The 18,809-nt window shown below is 41.8% G+C and overlaps 3 protein-coding genes across 4 annotated transcripts; all 3 read right to left on the bottom strand.

Annotated features, from left to right (window-relative positions):
- Nucleotides 1-191: 191 nt before the first annotated feature.
- Nucleotides 192-5,066, bottom strand: srgn (serglycin). The gene is made up of 4 exons (XM_076024046.1): nt 4,860-5,066; nt 3,308-3,449; nt 805-1,262; nt 192-715 (listed from the first exon to the last, which is right to left on the bottom strand). Exons 1-4 carry the CDS (start codon nt 4,912-4,914, stop codon nt 612-614), a joined length of 759 nt encoding a protein of 252 aa, XP_075880161.1. The 5' UTR covers nt 4,915-5,066; the 3' UTR covers nt 192-611.
- A 5,023-nt stretch (nt 5,067-10,089) lies between these two features.
- On the bottom strand, nt 10,090-15,589 carry kifbp (kinesin family binding protein). Its single transcript, XM_076024007.1, has 13 exons — nt 15,086-15,589; nt 14,827-14,925; nt 14,253-14,332; nt 13,856-13,914; nt 13,623-13,747; nt 13,403-13,496; nt 13,204-13,316; nt 12,961-13,110; nt 12,749-12,823; nt 12,018-12,180; nt 11,497-11,671; nt 11,231-11,416; nt 10,090-11,150 (listed from the first exon to the last, which is right to left on the bottom strand). Exons 1-13 carry the CDS (start codon nt 15,548-15,550, stop codon nt 11,012-11,014), a joined length of 1,923 nt encoding a protein of 640 aa, XP_075880122.1. The 5' UTR covers nt 15,551-15,589; the 3' UTR covers nt 10,090-11,011.
- A 225-nt stretch (nt 15,590-15,814) lies between these two features.
- On the bottom strand, nt 15,815-18,647 carry mpc1 (mitochondrial pyruvate carrier 1). Of its 2 annotated transcripts, none has more exons than XM_076024021.1 (4): nt 18,470-18,647; nt 17,248-17,344; nt 16,900-17,032; nt 15,815-16,709 (listed from the first exon to the last, which is right to left on the bottom strand). In XM_076024021.1, exons 1-4 carry the CDS (start codon nt 18,542-18,544, stop codon nt 16,688-16,690), a joined length of 327 nt encoding a protein of 108 aa, XP_075880136.1. In that variant the 5' UTR covers nt 18,545-18,647; the 3' UTR covers nt 15,815-16,687. The 2 variants fall into 2 exon arrangements, with proteins under 2 accessions (XP_075880136.1, XP_075880147.1); XM_076024032.1 differs by lacking the exon at nt 18,470-18,647 and adding an exon at nt 17,554-17,679.
- Nucleotides 18,648-18,809: the final 162 nt, after the last annotated feature.

Here is an 18,809-nt window from a genome sequence, read left to right as displayed (position 1 = left end):
CGTTGGAACCCAGATCTTTCAACTATTAGACTAAAACGAAGAGATACAAGTTGCCTGTAATATTTCTTCTTTTTTTTTTGTTGCTTAGCCAGTATTTAATCACACCACACACGATCCAGTGTTACAAGTAACAACTGTGTAACAAGCACATTTACTTAAAGGTTTAAGGAAAACACACAGAAATACCAATATTACAATTGGATACTGTTGTTATAAATTCTTTATTTTCCCAAATGTATATTAGACATTTCAAAATAATGTATGAGGTCTTGTTGAAGGTTACAGTCGTTATGTGTATCAATTACATCCAGAAGGACTCGGATTTGCAAAATTTTCTTGCTCAACGTTACAACAGGTGACAAGGCTAAAAATATACTGCATGACCTTTCTGGATAGAGCGTAGACTGGGAGACAGTCAGAGACAAAAGGGCTCAAATAGATAAATAAGACATTGCTTCTCTGTGCCTCGAGTGAACACATCACTTGATTTAATCTTATTGCACTTGGGACAAAAAAACAAATGGAAGCACTTTTTTCTTTGTAAATGTGTCTTGTCCAATGTGTGTGTGTGTGTGTGTGTGTGTGTGTGTGTGTGTGTGTGGCTAGATCGTCTAGGCGTTCATGAGGTGGTCCTCTTTCATCTCCTTCTCTGCTGGTTTGTCCGCACCCACCTGGGGCCATTTGAGAATATCCCTCAGGCTGGGAGTGTGCCTGACTGCGGGCCAAAAGACAGAAAGGACAGGGTCAGGTACAACACTTTTTAAAGAGATAGCCACAAATGCCCACAACGTGTTCTCCACAAACCTGTGTTTGGCTCTTCTTCTGTCATGGACTCGCCAGAGCCGGCATCTCTTTCAAAAGGTATAAAGAGCTGGTCAGTGATGCCACCCCCTGATCCTTCCTCACTCCCAGAGCCCTCGTCGGACAAGAAAGTCATCGGTGACTCCCCTTCTTCACCCAGCAACGGCATCGTATCCTCTTCCTCCTCTTCGAGCATGGTATTCTCTTCCTGCTCATCTCCCAGCATGTCATCCTCTTCTTCTTCTTCTTCTTCTTCTTCTTCTTCCTCGTCCTCATCCTCATCCTCTTTCACCATCTTCTCGTCCTCGTCCTCATTTCCCATTAACTCTTTTTCTTCATAGTCGTCATCCAGGTACTCGTCCTCATCTTCCTCGTCCAGCATCATGACCTCTTCCTTCTCGTCAGGTTGCTCGTCCTTCTCGGCCTGACTCAGTTCCTCATCCTCAACTGCCTTTGCGTCCCTGCAAAAAAACAAACAAAAAAAAAACAGATTGCATGAATGAAACCAGACAGCAAAGTATATACTGGCATAATTTTCCATGGTTTGAAACTGCATTACATTACATCGCATGTTAAAAACCCAGCGTTTTAGTTTGTTATGCCTAATAGTACTCCATGCATAGCTGTTTACACTGAGGTGATAGACACCCAAGACCTAATAATGGCAAAAAATCTATATGTCACACATGCAATGCATATATGTATGTGCGTGTATATGTACGTGTGAGTGTGTGTGCGTATGTGCATATAAATACATGTACTCTTACACAGTGCCACATTTCAAACCTGTGTGTCAAACCAGCATGGCACAGAACCAAAGACTAAACAATAGACTAGTAGGAGTAGACCACTAAGCGTCACAGCCCACTTCCTCTCAGCACTTCCCTTCAGCTTCCTGTTCAAGGCGAGCTGTGAAAGGAAGGGCTGCTACTGACGGCGAAATAATGTGATTAAAAGCAGTCCTTTGTAACAGAGCTCTCACTCGCAGAAATGCACTTATTGTGATTCAAATAAGCTGTCAAGAATCATGACTGGAGATAGCCACAGTTTGTCTACTCAACAATTTACACTCTGCTTTTTGCCGTGTCCGTTTTCAGAGATAAAAGTCGAGTTGGGCCTGTCCTATTATCAGACTCATTTTTCAAAGTTTGTCTTTATGTACGCACGCAAAAGCAACGGCCGCATAAAACAAAAATAAGTTGGAACGGTACTGTTGAACTGTTGAACTGTGACATTTGTAGAGTTTCCTTGCTGTTATTTGAATCCAGATTATCGGCTTATGAGGAAGAAAAATGAGTAGTTTCCGAGGAACTTTAAAAGAGGAAACTGATGGACAAGCCACAAATTTTGGCACAGACCTTTTTGTTGCAAAGGTCTTAAGTGGCTGGTCATAGTCTTACAGGCTAAACTTGTTAGTTCATTTTTTAAATGAGAATAATATTAAAACTGAAAGTTTAACATGATTATTTTAATGTACCACAGTCAGTTTCTCCTCTTAAGGGAGTTCAGTGAAAAGCAACTGGACTGGTTCCTGGTACTGAAAGTCCAGTTGCTTTTCTCTTCACTCTCAAGACATCGATGACCTGGATGACTGACGCTAACTATCTACCTCTGGACTGTTGCTTTTTCAGTTGGACCTGCTAAGAAATTGGTCAGGAGGTGTGAATGGCTGCTGTTTACGGCAAACGCCGGGGGCCGCGTGGCGTGCACAGCGAGAGTGCACATACTTGCTATGTGACGGAAAGCAGAGCAGAAGGTGCGGCAGAAGCCAGTTGTGCCATCAGAGATGCCGTCTGTCTCAACACAATAAGGGACAAACGTTACACCTTTTACACTTCTGCCTTCTACCTTTTAGTAAAAGTGCAGCGTTAGAGAGAATTATCTCTGTACTGTGTTATAATATACTGAAAGAATGTAAACGGAATAGAATAGAATAGACTTCATTGTCATTGCACACAACAATGGAACTGACCCAATGGAATTGGTTCTTTGAGTGCAGTAAGATGAAATGAGTAACAATGAATATAATAAAAACAATAAGATACAACACGTTAAAATAGTTTCCTGTCAAAAATATGCATATACTGAGATCTCTTGGAGTCTTCCTTATTGGTGCTCTATCCTCCTTCCACTGTCTGTTGGTCCCTCTCTTCTGAGTTGTTGTCTCCTCTTTTGGCCTCTCTTGGCCTCCTACCTCACACTCAAGATGTGCGCTCAAAAACCCCCACACACACACAGACACAGACACACACACACACACCCACAGAAGGCAGCGACTAGAGTCGCGCTAACCAAGGTGACAGATCCAGTGCAGCATCAGCTTTATTTTCAGCATCAGCTTTATTTTCCGATTGTGATGATCTGTGTGTGTCTGCTGACAGCTTAGAGTACTCTCACTGACAGCAGAGTCACCAAGACTGCCGTGGCAGGCTGGCGTCCTCCCTCAACAACTCACACAGCAACTGTCCCTCAGCTTGTATATACAGACACACACACTCATACTTACAGATATTGTGCTTCTGAAGCAGGAACTTTGTCTGGCAGGTCGGCGCTCCACGGCATTTTTGGACTTTGATAAGTCACACAGTTGGCCCGATCGCCCTCGGGGTTACATTTCACGTACTTGTACACGGCAGTCCTCGGCGCTCCTGGACAGAGAGGTTCACTTTAACTTAATGTGGTTTGCATGCACAATTTTAACTGACGAAACAAAGCATGGACGCTATCGTAGATCACCCGAGTGATTTATGTTGTCTTTAATTTGTTTTTTCTCCAAATTGAAAAAAAAGATGCATCACAAATTAGAACCAGGATTGAACGAACTGCTCAGAAGATTGTTTAACTACTTCCACATTTAGGTTGTTTCAGGGTATGACGACATTGTTTCGTAACAAGGCAACGAGACCATTGGCAGTTCAAATGTCCAGAATTCTCAACAATAATGTGTCAGAAAAGGAAGAAACGGTGTCATTTATCTGACTGGAAAAAAAACCAACTGCAATTTTACACCAATACCTACCCTGTGACCGATTACAGTGAACTGAACATGAAGAAGAAGACGATGACTGCATCATCTGCTATTAGGGGAGGTGGAGGTTAAAGTGAATATTCCGATAAGTGGATTTCGACAAGAGTGTGATGGAAATTGTTTCATGGGAGTTCAGAACGATGAGTTGAACGATGAATAATGAATGATGATTTCTCTGAGGTTGTTTCAAAAGTAAGACGCTAAGAACAGGAAAAACAATGAAGACGTCGTACGTACACTTGAGTACATCAAACAGACTCTTTGTTTTTAATGGCTATTAAGAGATGCTTGTTTCGACATTAATATCACTGTGCCACCGTCTATATATTTTTGTCAAGGGCGTCGAGTTTATGCATTGTGTGCCGATGACACGTTTGTTAAAAGTCAGCTGGCCTTGCAGGATGTATTTCCTTAACAATCAACAGACATTTTCTCACGTTGTTTTTGACGATTTCTCATAAATTACATCACATTAGGAATTTGCAAAAATGACTTATAATACATGTATGTATGTATCATAAGTGTTTTAGTCACAAGGGGAACTGTGTTAACCTTATGACTTATGCACAGTAGGCCTAAAAGTAGCGTGAAGTGAATTAAAGGGAAAAAACACTAAATGTTTTATTTCCCCTTTCTCAGCTTTGAATTTAGTAAGGAACAGTTCGTTCAGAGTCATAGTGAGAGTCCAGAAAAGTCCCTTCAAGTTCGCCCACCTTCATCGCATCAGAGCAGTCGGAGGAAGTTGCGCCATCGTTACCTCTTTTTTTTTTTTTTGTGCGTGTGTTAAGTTTGGGTCTCAGTCGCGCTCATTTACGGTAAACACAACGCGCGCTAACGGTGGGAAAACACACCAGCAGTCATCACGTCATGCCAAACAGAGAGAGACTCCTGATGGTCCCCGGACCACCGTTTGGGTCACTCCGCGAAGAGGAGAGACCGCTTGACCATACAGGAGCTCCTGTCAAAACCCCCCAATCGGACCTGGTAGTAGTCTGTCAAAATCACCAAAGACCATCAAAAACAAACTTACCGTGTCCGTAATGGAGGGCGAGGCAGCAGAGAGCGACGACCAGGGCGAATTTCATCTTTGTTGTTTTGGTTGTTGTTGTTCACTCACAATATGAGAAACAGAGTGGAGGCACTGGCGTCAGACTTGAGCTTCCACTCACTTCAGAATGAGAGCGTCGCACAGAAACTCCCCGTATAAGCAGCTCAACCCTCTATTCGATGCGTCACGGTTTCCTTTGGTGCGTCTTCGGAGGAGTCGAAAGCGAAGTGAGTTCACATCCTGGAAATGTTTTTTTTTTTTCTCGTTCTTTCTTTTTAAAGCGACTGATAGTTTTCCTTTTCCCCCTTTTCACAATTTTCGCTTTCATTGCGTAACTGCGCGCTCAAATAGGGAAAATACTCCGAGGTGCCCTCCTAACGGGATTGTTCAGTAATTAACAATCATTTATGGTAACGGAGAACCCCCCCTCCCCTCCGCTCCGCTCTCCTCTCCCAACCCGGTCGGTCAGGTGGACACAGACACCACTGGCCACCACTGGCCGTCACACAGCTCCGCCCCTGTCCAGTCTATCATTCCAAGATGGATGGATCCAATTGGAACTCAGTGACTATAAACATGGACTGGAACTGAAATGATTGTTACCCCAAAAATATTGTATCTCAAACAGAGTTGACTAAGTCCACTTCTGAACAACACGCAACATTTTTTTTTTTTTTTTTTTTTTGACCTCTCTTGCTCATTTTGTAACAATAGAACTGAATGAGAGGAGTTAAAGTTAAGGCAACCGGACCTGTTTTTGTGACCGATCTGAAAGGCTTCTTCAGTTATGAAAAAAGGGTTTGGAGAGTCCCAGGTATTTAACCACCAGGAGTTGTAGGTGGGGCTAAGGCTGACAGAACCTTGTATTAGCAAAGGTGTTGTTTCACCAACAAAGTCGATGATGCTAATAGAGCGAAAATTATGAGTGGTTAATCTGATGACTCACTAGTGTGCCTCCTCCTTCTGCCCATCATGTGAGTCATTTATTTAGGCTTCCTTGAGACAAGGTGTGAAAAGTGGTTGAATCTTCTGGGGATAGTCCTCAAGGCTGCATTGTATGTAGCAGAAAGACGGTGTTGGTGCAGTGAGCAGCAGTTCTTTTGAGACAAAATTCCTCTTGGGTGCCAGAAGACCCTGGCCAGGCTGGTTCAAGAGCCCTGAAAAGCAAGATAAAGTTAATGAACAGTTCTATACAACATCGCCAAGCAGGTCAACGCTGAGACTATTACTAACATTACTAACTTTTCACTGATCGAAGTCTGTCCAAGCCTGCCTCTCCAAGATGGAAATTCTATTGAAACTCAGTGACTATGAACATGGACTGGAAAGGAACTGATTGTTACCCCAAAAATGTGCACAACACATGCCCCGCAAACAGGTTTATTGCAACATTTTCTTTTGACACTGACCTCTCTTGCTCATTTTGCAACTCTAGAATTGAATCATTCCCTCACGTTTTGTTGAATGAATGTCCTGGCTCAGAGTAGTTCTGGGCAGATCTGAAGTTACGCTTCCTCCACAGTCTTGACTCATTTATTTTGAAAAACATTTATTTTTTTATTTTTTTTTACAAAATTGTGCCTTTATAATCTGTTACAAGTTTTATAACTATGCAAAATTTTCATCCACAATCAAAACATTTTCAAAGTCAGCCCCATGCAGGCCTGAGTTAATTGAGTTTGTTTAGGGAGGACTAAAGTGACCCTCCTCTCTCTCTGTTCACGTCGTTCGGGAGGTTCTTGCGTCTCTATCACTGTTCAGGACAAGCTGTGTCAACAGTAGATGTGTATCAGAGAGACTGATAACTGACAGCTCTCTGATCTACACCCATCAGCTTCTGAGATTCAACCACGAGGAGGTTACTGCAAAACAGCGACGACAACAGCAAACTACAACCTCTTGGCTCCACATTAACAACTGACTTTGATCAACTGTTGTCAACTGTTGGCCCGTTATGCTATGTGTATGTGTCTGGCTGTCTTGTCAGGCATCTGGTTTTGTGAAAGAGTTTTCACTGGAGTTGTATGATATGCTTCAGGTATTATTTTTGGGATATCATGGCAGTGAGTCAAGGTTTCTGGACAGATTGCTCTTGAAACAGAAACTGCTTGAGTTTTCACGCACTCCCTCAGGCTTTGCAGGGAATTGGTCCAAAAAGATAAAATAACCAGTGAGCAGCAGTTTTTGTTCTTTTAGGACAAAATTTGTCTTAGGTGTCAGAGGACCCAGGGCAGACTGGTTCAAGAGCACTAAAAGGCAAGATAAAGTTAATTAATTGTTCGATACAACATCGCCGAGCAGTTAAATGCTGACGGAGAACCCCGCATCACACCGTGAAGCATAACAGTCACTCCTACGGTTGGCACAAGCTCAATAAGATTGGTTGGGAAAGTTGTCGCCAGGTCTTACGACCTTTTATTGCTGCTGCAACATTCAGGAGTTGCTGGGGTCAGAATTTGATACAACATGATAACACAAATCTTGGAAAGTGTTATCAAAAGTTCCAGCTGCTGCTGGTGGTGAAATGTTTGATCAATTAAAGAGATCAGTTAGTGTATGTTTCAAACTTGACTTTATGTTGTCATCTCAAAGGTGGATGCAAATCATTTACAAGGACCTACTGACACAAATTGTGTTTCATTTGTTAATAAACAGGATTAACATTTTCACAGATGGACATTATCACATTATGAATATATTTTTTAGCAATATAACTTCAAAATATGAATTTAAAAACGGAATATTTAACTGTTTAATGCATGCACTTCAGTGGGAAATGGAAGTTATGCCTTCACCACTTGACTGATGTTTGTTGTCTCGCTTGTTGTAAACACAAGTTGAGACATTTCAGCTGGTATGTCACTACGCCCCGGGCAGATGAAGCAGCCCAACAGATGAACTTTATGGATTATGACTCACAGGCTGTTTGCAGCAAGGGGAGCAGCGTGAAAACAAACAACTTTACAATTATACCACAAAGAAAGCATGAGGTGTAAAAACCTTGTTAAAAATGACAATTTAAATTTTTTTGTTTGCCATACTTGTGTTCTGTTATCTAACCAGATACTTTTTTATTTATTTATTTATTTTTACCATAGGTAAACCTTTGCCAGTATAAATTAATAATATAAAATAGTATAGCTAAGAGTATTTTAACAATATCGGTCTCAACAGCTGAAACTTTTTAACTTTAATAGCCAGGAGGAAGTTAATAGTGCAATGATGTCTGAGGTTTTGTATAATCTACTGCTAGAATCAGCAGTTTGACCACACAAATGTGCAAACGTCTTTCAGTGTCAGATGGTAGAGTGATGCTTCACAGACCAATGTTTTTTTGTGTGTTTAAACTTTTGATGTTATTGATAGTTTCATATTTCATGTCTTGGCTTCGATTTCGCATTTTTTTTTTTAGTGATCTTTCAAACCCAATCCCCTTTGTTATTGATATTATTCCTACTATTAGTTGTGACTGTGCCTGTGTTCGCTCCTCTGCCGGTTCCTTCTTAGATGGTTTGTTGACTCAAACAGAATGCTGATTATTTTGTACTCGGTTTTACGGCCACCAGCCATCTCACCACCTCTCTCTGCGCCAGTCACCTGTCACTCTATTCAAATTCAGGTGTAGGATCACCACAGTCCCATTGGTGCGATGAGTCCCCACGCCCTAGCCTCACCACCACATGCCGCTCACCAATCACGTGACGGTATCTTCTTTATATTGACCCCCTCCTTTCCCATTCGAAGTGGCGACTGAACACTGAGACAGTACGCCACGTTCGACTTTAGAAATATAGTGCACTATAGAATGACAGACTACTTCTTAAAGTGGCCAAGGGCTACATTTGTTTTGGTGTGTTTTGCTCTCATTTGACAGAGGTGTTTATGTTAGGAGTTTTTGGGTTTAAGGGTGCTGTTTCTGCATTTTTGGTTTGTAGATTTAGATAACAAGGCCTTTCTTTCCTGCTTGGGTATTTTTTGTACTAGGTAGATAGCTCGGTTTTTTTTAAGAGTCTATTTTGGTTATGTTTAATTATCTGATACAACAGCACCACTTGGTCCTTTACGTTGTAGTTCTGCCTTGCCTTTTTTTGTTTGTTTGTTGGGTAATTAAAGCCTTTTTCTGTTTTCACCAGTCTTTTCATCAAAGTTTTACGTTACCACTCACTGATTTAAATGAGCCGAGTTGCAACATTTGGTGCAGAATGGAGATTAAGAGGAATGAAGAAAGGCAGAAAGAGAGGCTTGTTTCTTCCAACGTCTGAGTATGACTCTAGAGGAAGTGGTCAGATCTTGTCTTGAGTAAATGCTTGCTTAATGCGCACACACTGTCAGTGACCTGTTTAAACTCTGTTAACACACAAAACGGAGAACATGTCAGCTCTTAATAAAATTCTTCAGACACACAGACACCGTGCTTAACAATATGCAGTATATTTGTCATGGAAAAAAAACATCACTGAAGCTAATTTTGTTTCCAGTATGGTGAGAGGAAATAAACATTTCGGGGTAACTGATCTATCAGATGGAAGAAGAAGTAAAACTGTCTTGGGTAACCTCTAAACTCAAATTCATACGGACCTGCTTCAGCAGGGGTGCCTGTAGCTTGATTTAAAAAAAAAAGAAAAAAAAAAGTTCTGCACTTTTGCTCTTACGAGATGAAGAAAAAACCCCCAATAACCCAATTTCAGTCAGACAACTCTGGATTAAAGTCAACACCTTTATTGAGCATGATCATTTGCAAGATTAGCAGATGCAGAGCATCAGTATTTGGCCTGACTGAAGCAAGTGGCATCAGGCTGTCTCTATGTCTTAATTTCCTGCATGATCTGCACAAGACATTACAGCGGTTGAATTTGCAGACCCCTGCTGGGGATCACAAGACAAGCCCATAGGACGTTGCTGGGGATGTGGTTGAATTCATCAATCCATTTTCTATCACCACTTAACCAGCAATCAGGTTACATTATCCCCACTGCTAGAGGAAAAAGGTGCAGAGACAACACGGAGACAAATAACCATCCACGTTTGCACTCACGCCTACGGGCAATTCCGAGTTTTATACTAAAATGTGCATGTCTGTAGACTGTGAGAGGAAGCCAGAGAGCCCAGAGAGATCTGGAAAAAACATGAGAACTCCATCTAGAAAAGTTGAAATCAAAAGCTTCGACCTTCTTTGACAGATATTTACAATAAACAAAAAGGCTGCACTGGATGAGATCACAGGTCATCGTGTTTAATTAAAGTGCATTTCAGACAATAACGTCACAAAAAATGAAAAAACAAAAGTAAACGTCTTTTAGAACAAACATTTCATGGTAGAGGCATATAGAGACAGGTTTGTTGGACAGTGTTTGCAATAGCCGGAAATGTGTACAGGAAGCTGTGTTGAAAGTTCCGGTGAAGGCTGCATGCAAAATGCCTCTAAGAGTTTTCTCTGACATAAATAAGTATAGCTCACCAGGTCTGCCATTCACTTTCTCCAGTGAAACGGTTTCCAATGTTCACAGTGGTATTGAATTGGAAGATAGGTGAAACTCTGAGGCTTTTTTCATTTTGCTGTTTCTATGCACAACGTGGATGTTAAACTCAAAAATAGCCTGATTGAGTATTTGTGCATACATGCAATATTCTTTATGATTAAAACTAATTATAGTTTGGGAAAAAGCAGTCCAAACATCCACTTCCCCCATGTGTCGCCAAAAGTTTCGTTTTCTTCATTGTTTTCAGGCTTTCATTCTGATCATTTGTGACCACTGACTCATTGACTTACTGTGTATTAGGGTTAATATTACCCATTACTAACACATTAGTGGAAAGAAACAGAGCAACATAATAAAATCGAGTAGATACTGCAAGTAAAAAGCTTACAAGATTATGAACAATCCGTTAGTAGCTTTTGACAGATTGAATTAGAACCCATAAGATGGTTGGATGTTTGTTGCAATTTGCCAATGGGGAAGTGGCTGCTGTTAGTTCTCCAATCCACTAGATGGTACTATAGTGTTGACACGGAGAACCTTTAATACTCTATACAAGACTAATGCAAACAAAAGGCCTCGAGTTTCAACATAGTAATCCACCAATACCCAACAACTTGACCTGGAACCAAGTCAACCAGTGAACACAGGCGTCCTTCAGTTGTTCACAGCCATTCTGGCTTTGAGTCGGTTGATTTTGAGAGGGAGCAGTCCTGCCATCTCCGTGCTCAGCTCCAGCTCTGTCTCCACAGCAGCTACAGCCTCCGGGTGGGCCGCGCAATAATCCACCACAAACCTGGATGCCATGAGGAAAACATTAGAATTACACTGATTCATCACACGACAAAAGACCCAAACAGCAATACAGCCCCTTACTTGTAGTTTTCCAGTGACATGTTGAGGTTGTCCAGTTGAACAGAAGGCACAGGGCAGATCATCAGGGTGTGGAGTCGCGCCAATCTGAATTTTGCCGCCAGAGCCGGTCTGAGCACATCCTCCTCCAGGCGCTCTGGAAACTTACCTTCGGGAGAGCACAGAGAGTCCAAGAACATCTGGAAATATCTGGGGAGCAGAAGACAAGGCCGAATGAGGAGATGTGAAACAGGGACACAGCTTCTGTCCTCACACAGATCGACACTCACTTGACAGAAGAGGAGCAGAGATGGTTAATTTTCTTCATGGTGTGATTATCTAAGGACTGGGTGTCTCCTTGTCTGTTGGTACGAGACAGTTTCAGGTCCGTCATCTCATTGTAAGTCTCTGCCAGCTCGAACATCAGCTGTCGGCGAATCAACAGGTAGTACTGGGAGTTCAGGTCTGTGAATAAGCAGTCAGGGAAACACAAACATAATCATTGTCACAGATTTTGATTCAGAATTACTCATTTTTCTCAATCTTTAAAGTTCTTAGAGAAGACAACATCCATCCATCCAACTGCACTCAGGTATGCGGGTTGTGCTGCAGGATGCCTATCCCAGCTCCTGTATGACAGCTAACCCAGATGATAAACAAAGGCATACACCCATCCACACACACCTACAGAGTTCCCAATTTGACGATGAAGAACCCGGACAGAAGCCACACAGACACGGGGAGAAGATGCAAACCCCACACTCCAACCTAAACAATGTAAAAACACTCTGAAGCGACTTTGGACCAGTACCGTTACAGATTGGCTCCAGCAAGTCAATTCGTCTTTTGTGCATTTTGCATCGTGCCTCCGCTTCCTCCTCGAAGAAAATCAGATTGCGGTACAGAGAGCTGTGGTCCTGCAGGATCTCTATGTGATCCGTCACATAGCCATCCATTAAAAAGTATTCCTTGGCCTGAAAGTGAGGGGAAGAACATGTTTGTAAAATGTGAGGGCATTTAAAGACATCAGAATTCTTTCAATGAGAAACCGTTTTATTGTTTGCCTTCAAGATGAATATCAAAGATAATCTATTGTTTTGTATTTGCACCAGTTTTCTTTCTATATCGATTTTTCTTGCCTCTTATCATCTACATATGTGAATTCAATGACAACGGTAGATTGGCTTGATTCTCTGAACAAAGAACATAAGGATCCTACTGAGTGTTGCTCTGCTTTTGGGCAGGTACCCCGAGAGTGAAATTGTTGGTACAAGCAACTGCAATGCTATTTTTTCACAAAGGTGTGTAGGTTCATTTTGTGGAACACTGGCATCTACTTGTTCCTGAAAACAACCCTGGAGACGTGTTTTGCCCATCTACAGTAGTTTGACTGCCTGAATCAACCAACATCTAACTGAGAGAAGATCGTGAACCTAACAAACGCCTTCACAAGTCTAGGAGAGGAATTTCTGGGGAACCTTTCTGACCTGCTGCCACTGCAACCCACTCCCTTGTATGAGTCTATGTGAGTATTGTCTCTACCTGTATGACATAATTCTGGCCAACCAGGAACACAGCTTTGGCTTCAGAGAAGTCCAGTGGGTACAAACAGCGCACCTGGAAAGGAAAGGAAAGGAAAGGAAAACAAAATAAACAAAACTCAATTTCATCTACTGTACCCTGAGATGATGCTGTGATATTGCATCAATATATTTTTCAAGTTTGTCCAATGTATAACAACACAGTACACATACCTTTTCTTCCTGGCTTGCAATGGAGTCAAATGTATCCTCAGATCCAAACAACAGAGCACTCTTCCTCCTCTTCTCCTCCTCTTCCTCATCGTTCCTTCTCTCCCTCTTCAACTCCTCCTGACGGTCAGGATTAAGCTCCCCGATGTTGTCCTGGATACAAACACGTCACACATGATTAAAAAAAAAAAAAGCATCTGATGCCAAACAAAGCACATCGTCACGTCACACACACACCACTCGTACCTCCAGCAACTTCTTGGCGTCCTGCAGGAGGTTCAGACAGTATTTGATCCAGCATCTGGCAATATCTGCCCTCTGCTGCCTGAGCTTTTCCCTCCGCTCGCTCTCCGTCTCACCTGGATCAGGAAATGGGACAGAAGGATGTGAGACGACAGAAAAAATAGAGAGAATGAGAGGTGAGGGATTTTGGACAGATACTCACTCTCCTTAGCTGCTTCTTCAGAGGGAACATCTCCTGCTAATCCAGCTATAACACTAGCTGCTGACAGGCAGTGTCTGCCCTCCATGTATTGGCCCTAGAAATGACACACATCACCTCCACCGTTATTGCTGCCAACACACTTAATATGTGAAAAAAAATGCATTTGTGACAAATAAGAAAGAGTGAGATTCAAGCAGTGATGTTATAGCATTTGTCCAACCTTAGTGATGTAATACTGTGACAGTGTGGCAGCGTTCAAAGCCCACTCCATTGGATTGAACTGGTTTAGCTGTAACTGTCTCTGCAGGGTGCTGTGGCAGTAAGTTGCTGCGCGTTCAGTCTCCCCTGTGTGACAGATCACAGTATTATAAAAAAAAAAGTCACTGAATGAGTCTTTTCAATGATTGTACATTCAAAAGAAAATTTGCTTGACAGACTCAAAATCAAACTCACCAAGGTTTTTATAGACTTGAGCAAGATAGTACATGGTGTGTGTGTAGGCAAATTCGAACCTGGGAGAAAAAAAAGAGAAAGATACATTATGTTAAAAACAGAGGCCAAAGGGGGAGGGGGATTTTAAAACCGCATGCGGTGCTCCATGAATAGCCACTATTATGTAGACCATTTCATAACTTGATCACACAGAGTCAGGTGCTGCCCCAGTCGTGCCTTCAGCGATCTACGTGTGCACACAACTTGATGACACGCAGTGGTTCCTTCCTGCTGCCATAATAATGTGAGAACCCTTAAGTGCAAAGCGTACTGGCTTGGGTTGCAGCACTTTTGGTGTGATCGCAGGCTAACATCAGCAGCAAGCAATACCATTGTGGATTAGGAGCTTCACAGATACCTCTTTGTCCTCTCCTGATGCGTCAGCAGCTTCTCCTCAGTAGTGAAGTACTCTGTGATGTCAGTAGGTGGAGTTCCATCCTAAACAGAAATGTTCAACAATGTTGTTTTTTTTTTTTTTTTTAAATTGTGGCTTAACATTGGCTTCATTTAACATCAGGCATGAGCAAACTATGGCCTGTGGGCCATATGTGGCCCATTAAGCTTTTTAATCCAGCCCGCCAAATTTAAAGAAATTATATGTATTAATTTAAGTAAGTAATAAAACAGCTGTATCTTATCTATTTTTAATTGATTTGAAAGTTATTTCAATAACTAGCAAAATATCTTGGGGTTTCAAAGACCTATTTTGTTCATTTTCAATTGACATTAAAGCACATGTTTTCTACATATACCATCATATATTTTGGTGGGTCACCAAAACACTCCATCTACTCCTGTCCCTCTGTTTAATTTTAGAACCCATTGTGGCCCTGAAGTCAAAAAGGTTTGCCCACCCCTGAGCTAGATAGTAATGGAAATTGGTGGACGGACAGATGTAAGGATGGAAATGAATCACTCGCCCAGCTTCCTACCTCCTTCATATAGCGTTGGTAGATAAATTCTGCCGTTTCCAGGAAACCCTGGGCTGTTTCCGTCTCGTCACGGCCCGCCCACAGGATGCCCAGTTGGTTCTGTCAACACAAACAAGCACGCCGTGTGCAATTGATCAGAATCACACCATGTCCAACCCATTGGCGTGATGCAAAGATAATTTGATGGTTCTGTCTGACGTTTGAGTGTCGGAGTTGTGGCGCAGTAATAGAAACAAAGTGACGATAAGGTCGACGGTACCCTGACGTGGATGAACAGTGACACATTCTCGGGCGACACTCTGCATCTCTCCAGCAGCTTCATGCAGTTCATGAGATGCTCTTGGCCCGCCGACAGCTCCTCCGTGTCCACATGGTTAACCCCCAGGTAGTACTCCACCGCCCCGAGTCGAGCCGCCCGGAGCCCCGCTGGCGAGTCGCCGCTGACTCCCCGGACGAACACATCTTCCGAGGGCCTTTCCACCGGCGGCTCCGACGACCGCTGGACCCCGCTCTCCGGGCTCTCTCCGCCGACCTCCTCCTCACCGTCCCCGGCCTCGAAGCTCTTCAGAGAGCAGTGGATTTCCCGCAGCACCTCTCTGGCCTTGTACTTGGAGAGGAATGGATTGTTTTCGGGGTCGCTGCGGGATTCCACATCAGAAAGGTGTTGGGCGTTGGTAAATTTGTCGCAGACGGCTCTCCACTCATCACTGCTGACCGACGCCATTTTGGTTTTCTTCTGGGATTTTTTTTTTTTTTGTTCAACTGTACAAACACTTTGTTGCATCACCGCCACCTGCTGGAGGAAATGGCATTTGTCGAATAGCTTCTTATTGTCTTCAAAGCTGTCAATTCTTGTTTGTTAATACCCCCACACAAATAGAAGGAAGTCCAGGCCTCCTTCCAACCAAAATTCCGACGTTGAAGGTTACACGGTCCTAAATAATAACCACCCAGCTGAATATTAAAATGAGACACATTCTGACTTCGATTTGGGTACAGCCTGTTTATTTTGAAACCCAAAGAGTCAAATCTTTAATGGGGGCAAAGCACTGTGCAACATACAATGACAATAAATTTGTGTGAATTACAACAAAACAATACAAATTTGGTCAGTAATGACAGAAGCAGCTTGCCTTGTCCAGTTATGAAAAGAAAAACAGTGAAGGCAGTGTCTACACAAAAAGATGTTTATGAAGTAGTAACAGATTTAATTTAATAATTATCCTATGACTATTTCAAGCTGTACTTCATTTTCATTTGCATGTGTGTTTCTTAAACAGCAGTACTTCAGTCAGACACTATCCTCTCCACATACCCTAAGGTTAGTGGGTGAAAGCATCTAATTAACGTGTGTTATCTTCAATGATGTGAACATATTTGCACAGAATGAACTCTGGCCTGTTTTGCAATTATCCAGAACATTAAATATAAAAAAAAAATATATATAACTATTAATGACCTAAGATGATTGCTGATAAACAGTGCATTAGCCAATTTACAAAATATGCAACAGCAAGTGGACTTTGTGTGCAAAGCGTCACACCATCAGGCTGGTTAACCGAGTACACATTCGCACAGGTTTTATTTTCGTGCACCACGTTAAACATTGCCGAAATCATAAAAAGAAAAAAAAAAGTTGACCTCAAGTCTTAAAGGAAGAAATCTTTTTTTTTTCCTCTTTACAGTTTTATTGGAACAATCAACTGTATTGTGGAAACTTTCAGTTAAAAATTTGTACCATGGACTCAATGACAAGTTAGGTTTTTTTGATACATGGGTTGGATGTGTGGAGTTAAGGTGTCTCATGAAGCAGCATGGTACCACTCTGCAGTCAGGGTGTGCTTCTGCCATAATCTCGGCACTAGGAACTGCCCTTTTCCATTCTGAAACACAACAGAAACATAGTGTGTATCAATATTTAATGAGGGACAGTAATGCAAAAAGACAAGTACAGTGGTAACTCAGGACACTATTATTGTACCATGTATACTGTTACAACAAAAACATACAAAACAACAACAAAATAGACTGTAAAAATCAGTGGACAAATGGGAATCTGACAACATTTCTTACTTGTACTTGATGAGACGAGCTCCCTGGACGAGCTGTGCTGATTCGTTGGTTACATGACAAGCGAACAGCAGCCAGTTGCGAGGCTGCACCTTGTAGGCGAACCTCATGAACAGCAGAGAATAGCAGCACAGAGCTGAGAGGAGAGACACACAGGGAAAGATAACTCTTCAGAGCAGGTTTATTGACATTTGAGCCATCAGTTGCTCAATAGAAAATATTTAAAACAAAGCACATGGATGCGGTTCAACTAAAGAAACCATAGAATGAAGAAGACATTTAAGTTGAACTACAAACTAGAGATGGATGAACATTTTTTCAGTTATTTGTAGATTCATATATGATGCTCACCGAAGGTCATCCTGCCACTGATGATCTCAGGACTCTTCTTCATATCTGTAATAGCAGCTATTGGAAGACCCCAGTTTGCCACTGGACCCCAGAAATGCTGCACCAAAACACAGACAAAGAACAAATTAAAGCTTAGACTTCAAAATTTTAAATTCAATAACTACAATCGCAGCTCTGATGCCAGTATATTTTACTATAACATATTCTAAGAGTACAAAAAAGATTAGTATTTAAGTTTTTTTTTTTTTTTTTTAAGTATGGAGACTGGGACATATATATGGAAATATATAGAGGATGAATGCATACCGTGCTGTTGGGTGTTTCGTTTTTCATGGCCACATGGAAGAGAAGATTAAAAAATATAAGTCATGCTTGTATACCACAGGTCATACTAAGTCTTCCACCCCATGAAAAGGAAATCAGCTCATTTTTTAAAAAAATTATTTTGAATGTCATACAATCCTCCCCACACATTATCACATTTATTTCAATCTGGTTTTAGCACTTAAAACAAGGTTCTTAACCAGGCAAATTACGACTGAACTGACCTACGACTAGTCCACACCTGACCTAAATAGTTAAGTCCTGTACTGTATTTCTTTGACTTTGAAAATGAGGCAGATAGCCCAGATACATATCTTTGTGTAATGTAAACAAGGATGACCTCTTGCGTCAGTCTTCCACCATTTAGCCTTTACTCCATATCAAAGGTGAACTGAGACAGCCCCCTTAACCCCCCTTAACATCCAGTAAACATTAACGAAAATTCTGAAAACCTGTTAAAAATTAATTGCGTTTTTATGTCTCGGCATCTGTAACTACAAGAGAAAAAGTAAAGGGCTACTTTTCTGTAAAACCCGACACACAACATTTACGGAATAAACAGCAAGACATCTGTTTTCTTGCGCTCTAGTCGCGTTATAACCCACTAGTTAATGTCAGATCAATAGCATGTACAGCCTGCAGGTAACCTCATGACAGGGAAATGACAAAAGAAAACACATTCACAAATAAGACTAGCTGAGATTACAAAAAAACAACAACCAAAATGTGGTTTAAGATTAAGATGCAGGCCTTGCAAGTCAAACAGATATTTTGACAGGGGAAAAAAAAAACAACAACCGGCAGTTAGAACTCCAGCTGAGGTTACCCCACCGTGCTTGCTAGTTCAATTAGCACGCATGCTAAGACAACGTTCAGGATTCAATCTAAGACAAAATACGCACCTCATCAAATAATCCCTGAACTCTTTGCTCTTCAGATGATCGATGGCTTTCCGTGCAATAGTACCCGCCATGATTAAACTATTGATAAATAGCTGTTTTATGCAAAGACTGGAGCTCCTCCGCTGTTGAAGGGCGACTGACAGCCGTGGTTCAGAGGACGACTGGTCAAATTTCCAACCGGAACCAAAACAGTGTCGTTTTACGTCACTGCCGCGACGTCGTTGACGCGCAATCTCGGGCTATAGAAAGAGAAGAAAACGATTAGATAACACGATAGAGGAGGCGAGAAAATGATGATAGGAGTGTATTTATGGATTTATTTACTGAGATAGTCGG

Source organism: Nelusetta ayraudi, unplaced genomic scaffold (genome assembly GCF_046127955.1).
Source record: "Nelusetta ayraudi isolate G7.1 ecotype Tasmania unplaced genomic scaffold, CSIRO-AGI_Nayr_v1 ptg000002l, whole genome shotgun sequence".
NCBI classification, from domain to species: domain Eukaryota; kingdom Metazoa; phylum Chordata; class Actinopteri; order Tetraodontiformes; family Monacanthidae; genus Nelusetta; species Nelusetta ayraudi.
This window is presented reverse-complemented; position numbering and strand designations above follow the sequence as displayed.

Bases quoted from the DNA above. Each gene is read 5' to 3' on its own strand.
- srgn (XM_076024046.1), bottom strand. From the start codon at position 4,914: ATGAAATTCGCCCTGGTCGTCGCTCTCTGCTGCCTCGCCCTCCATTAC. The intron at 3,450-4,859 runs GTAAGTTTGTTT...CTCTCTGTCCAG, and splicing joins CGCCCTCCATTACGGACACG to GAGCGCCGAGGACTGCCGTG. The intron at 716-804 runs GTTTGTGGAGAA...TTTGGCCCGCAG, and splicing joins AGAAGAAGAGCCAAACACAG to TCAGGCACACTCCCAGCCTG.
- kifbp (XM_076024007.1), bottom strand. From the start codon at position 15,550: ATGGCGTCGGTCAGCAGTGATGAGTGGAGAGCCGTCTGCGACAAATTT. The intron at 14,333-14,826 runs GTAGGAAGCTGG...ATTTCTGTTTAG, and splicing joins ACCAACGCTATATGAAGGAG to GATGGAACTCCACCTACTGA. The intron at 13,748-13,855 runs GTGAGTTTGATT...TCTGTCACACAG, and splicing joins TCAAGTCTATAAAAACCTTG to GGGAGACTGAACGCGCAGCA.
- mpc1 (XM_076024021.1), bottom strand. From the start codon at position 18,544: ATGGCGGGTACTATTGCACGGAAAGCCATCGATCATCTGAAGAGCAAA. The intron at 17,033-17,247 runs GTGAGCATCATA...CTCTCCTCTCAG, and splicing joins CAGTGGCAGGATGACCTTCG to CTCTGTGCTGCTATTCTCTG. The intron at 16,710-16,899 runs GTAAGAAATGTT...GTTGTGTTTCAG, and splicing joins GCTCGTCTCATCAAGTACAA to AATGGAAAAGGGCAGTTCCT.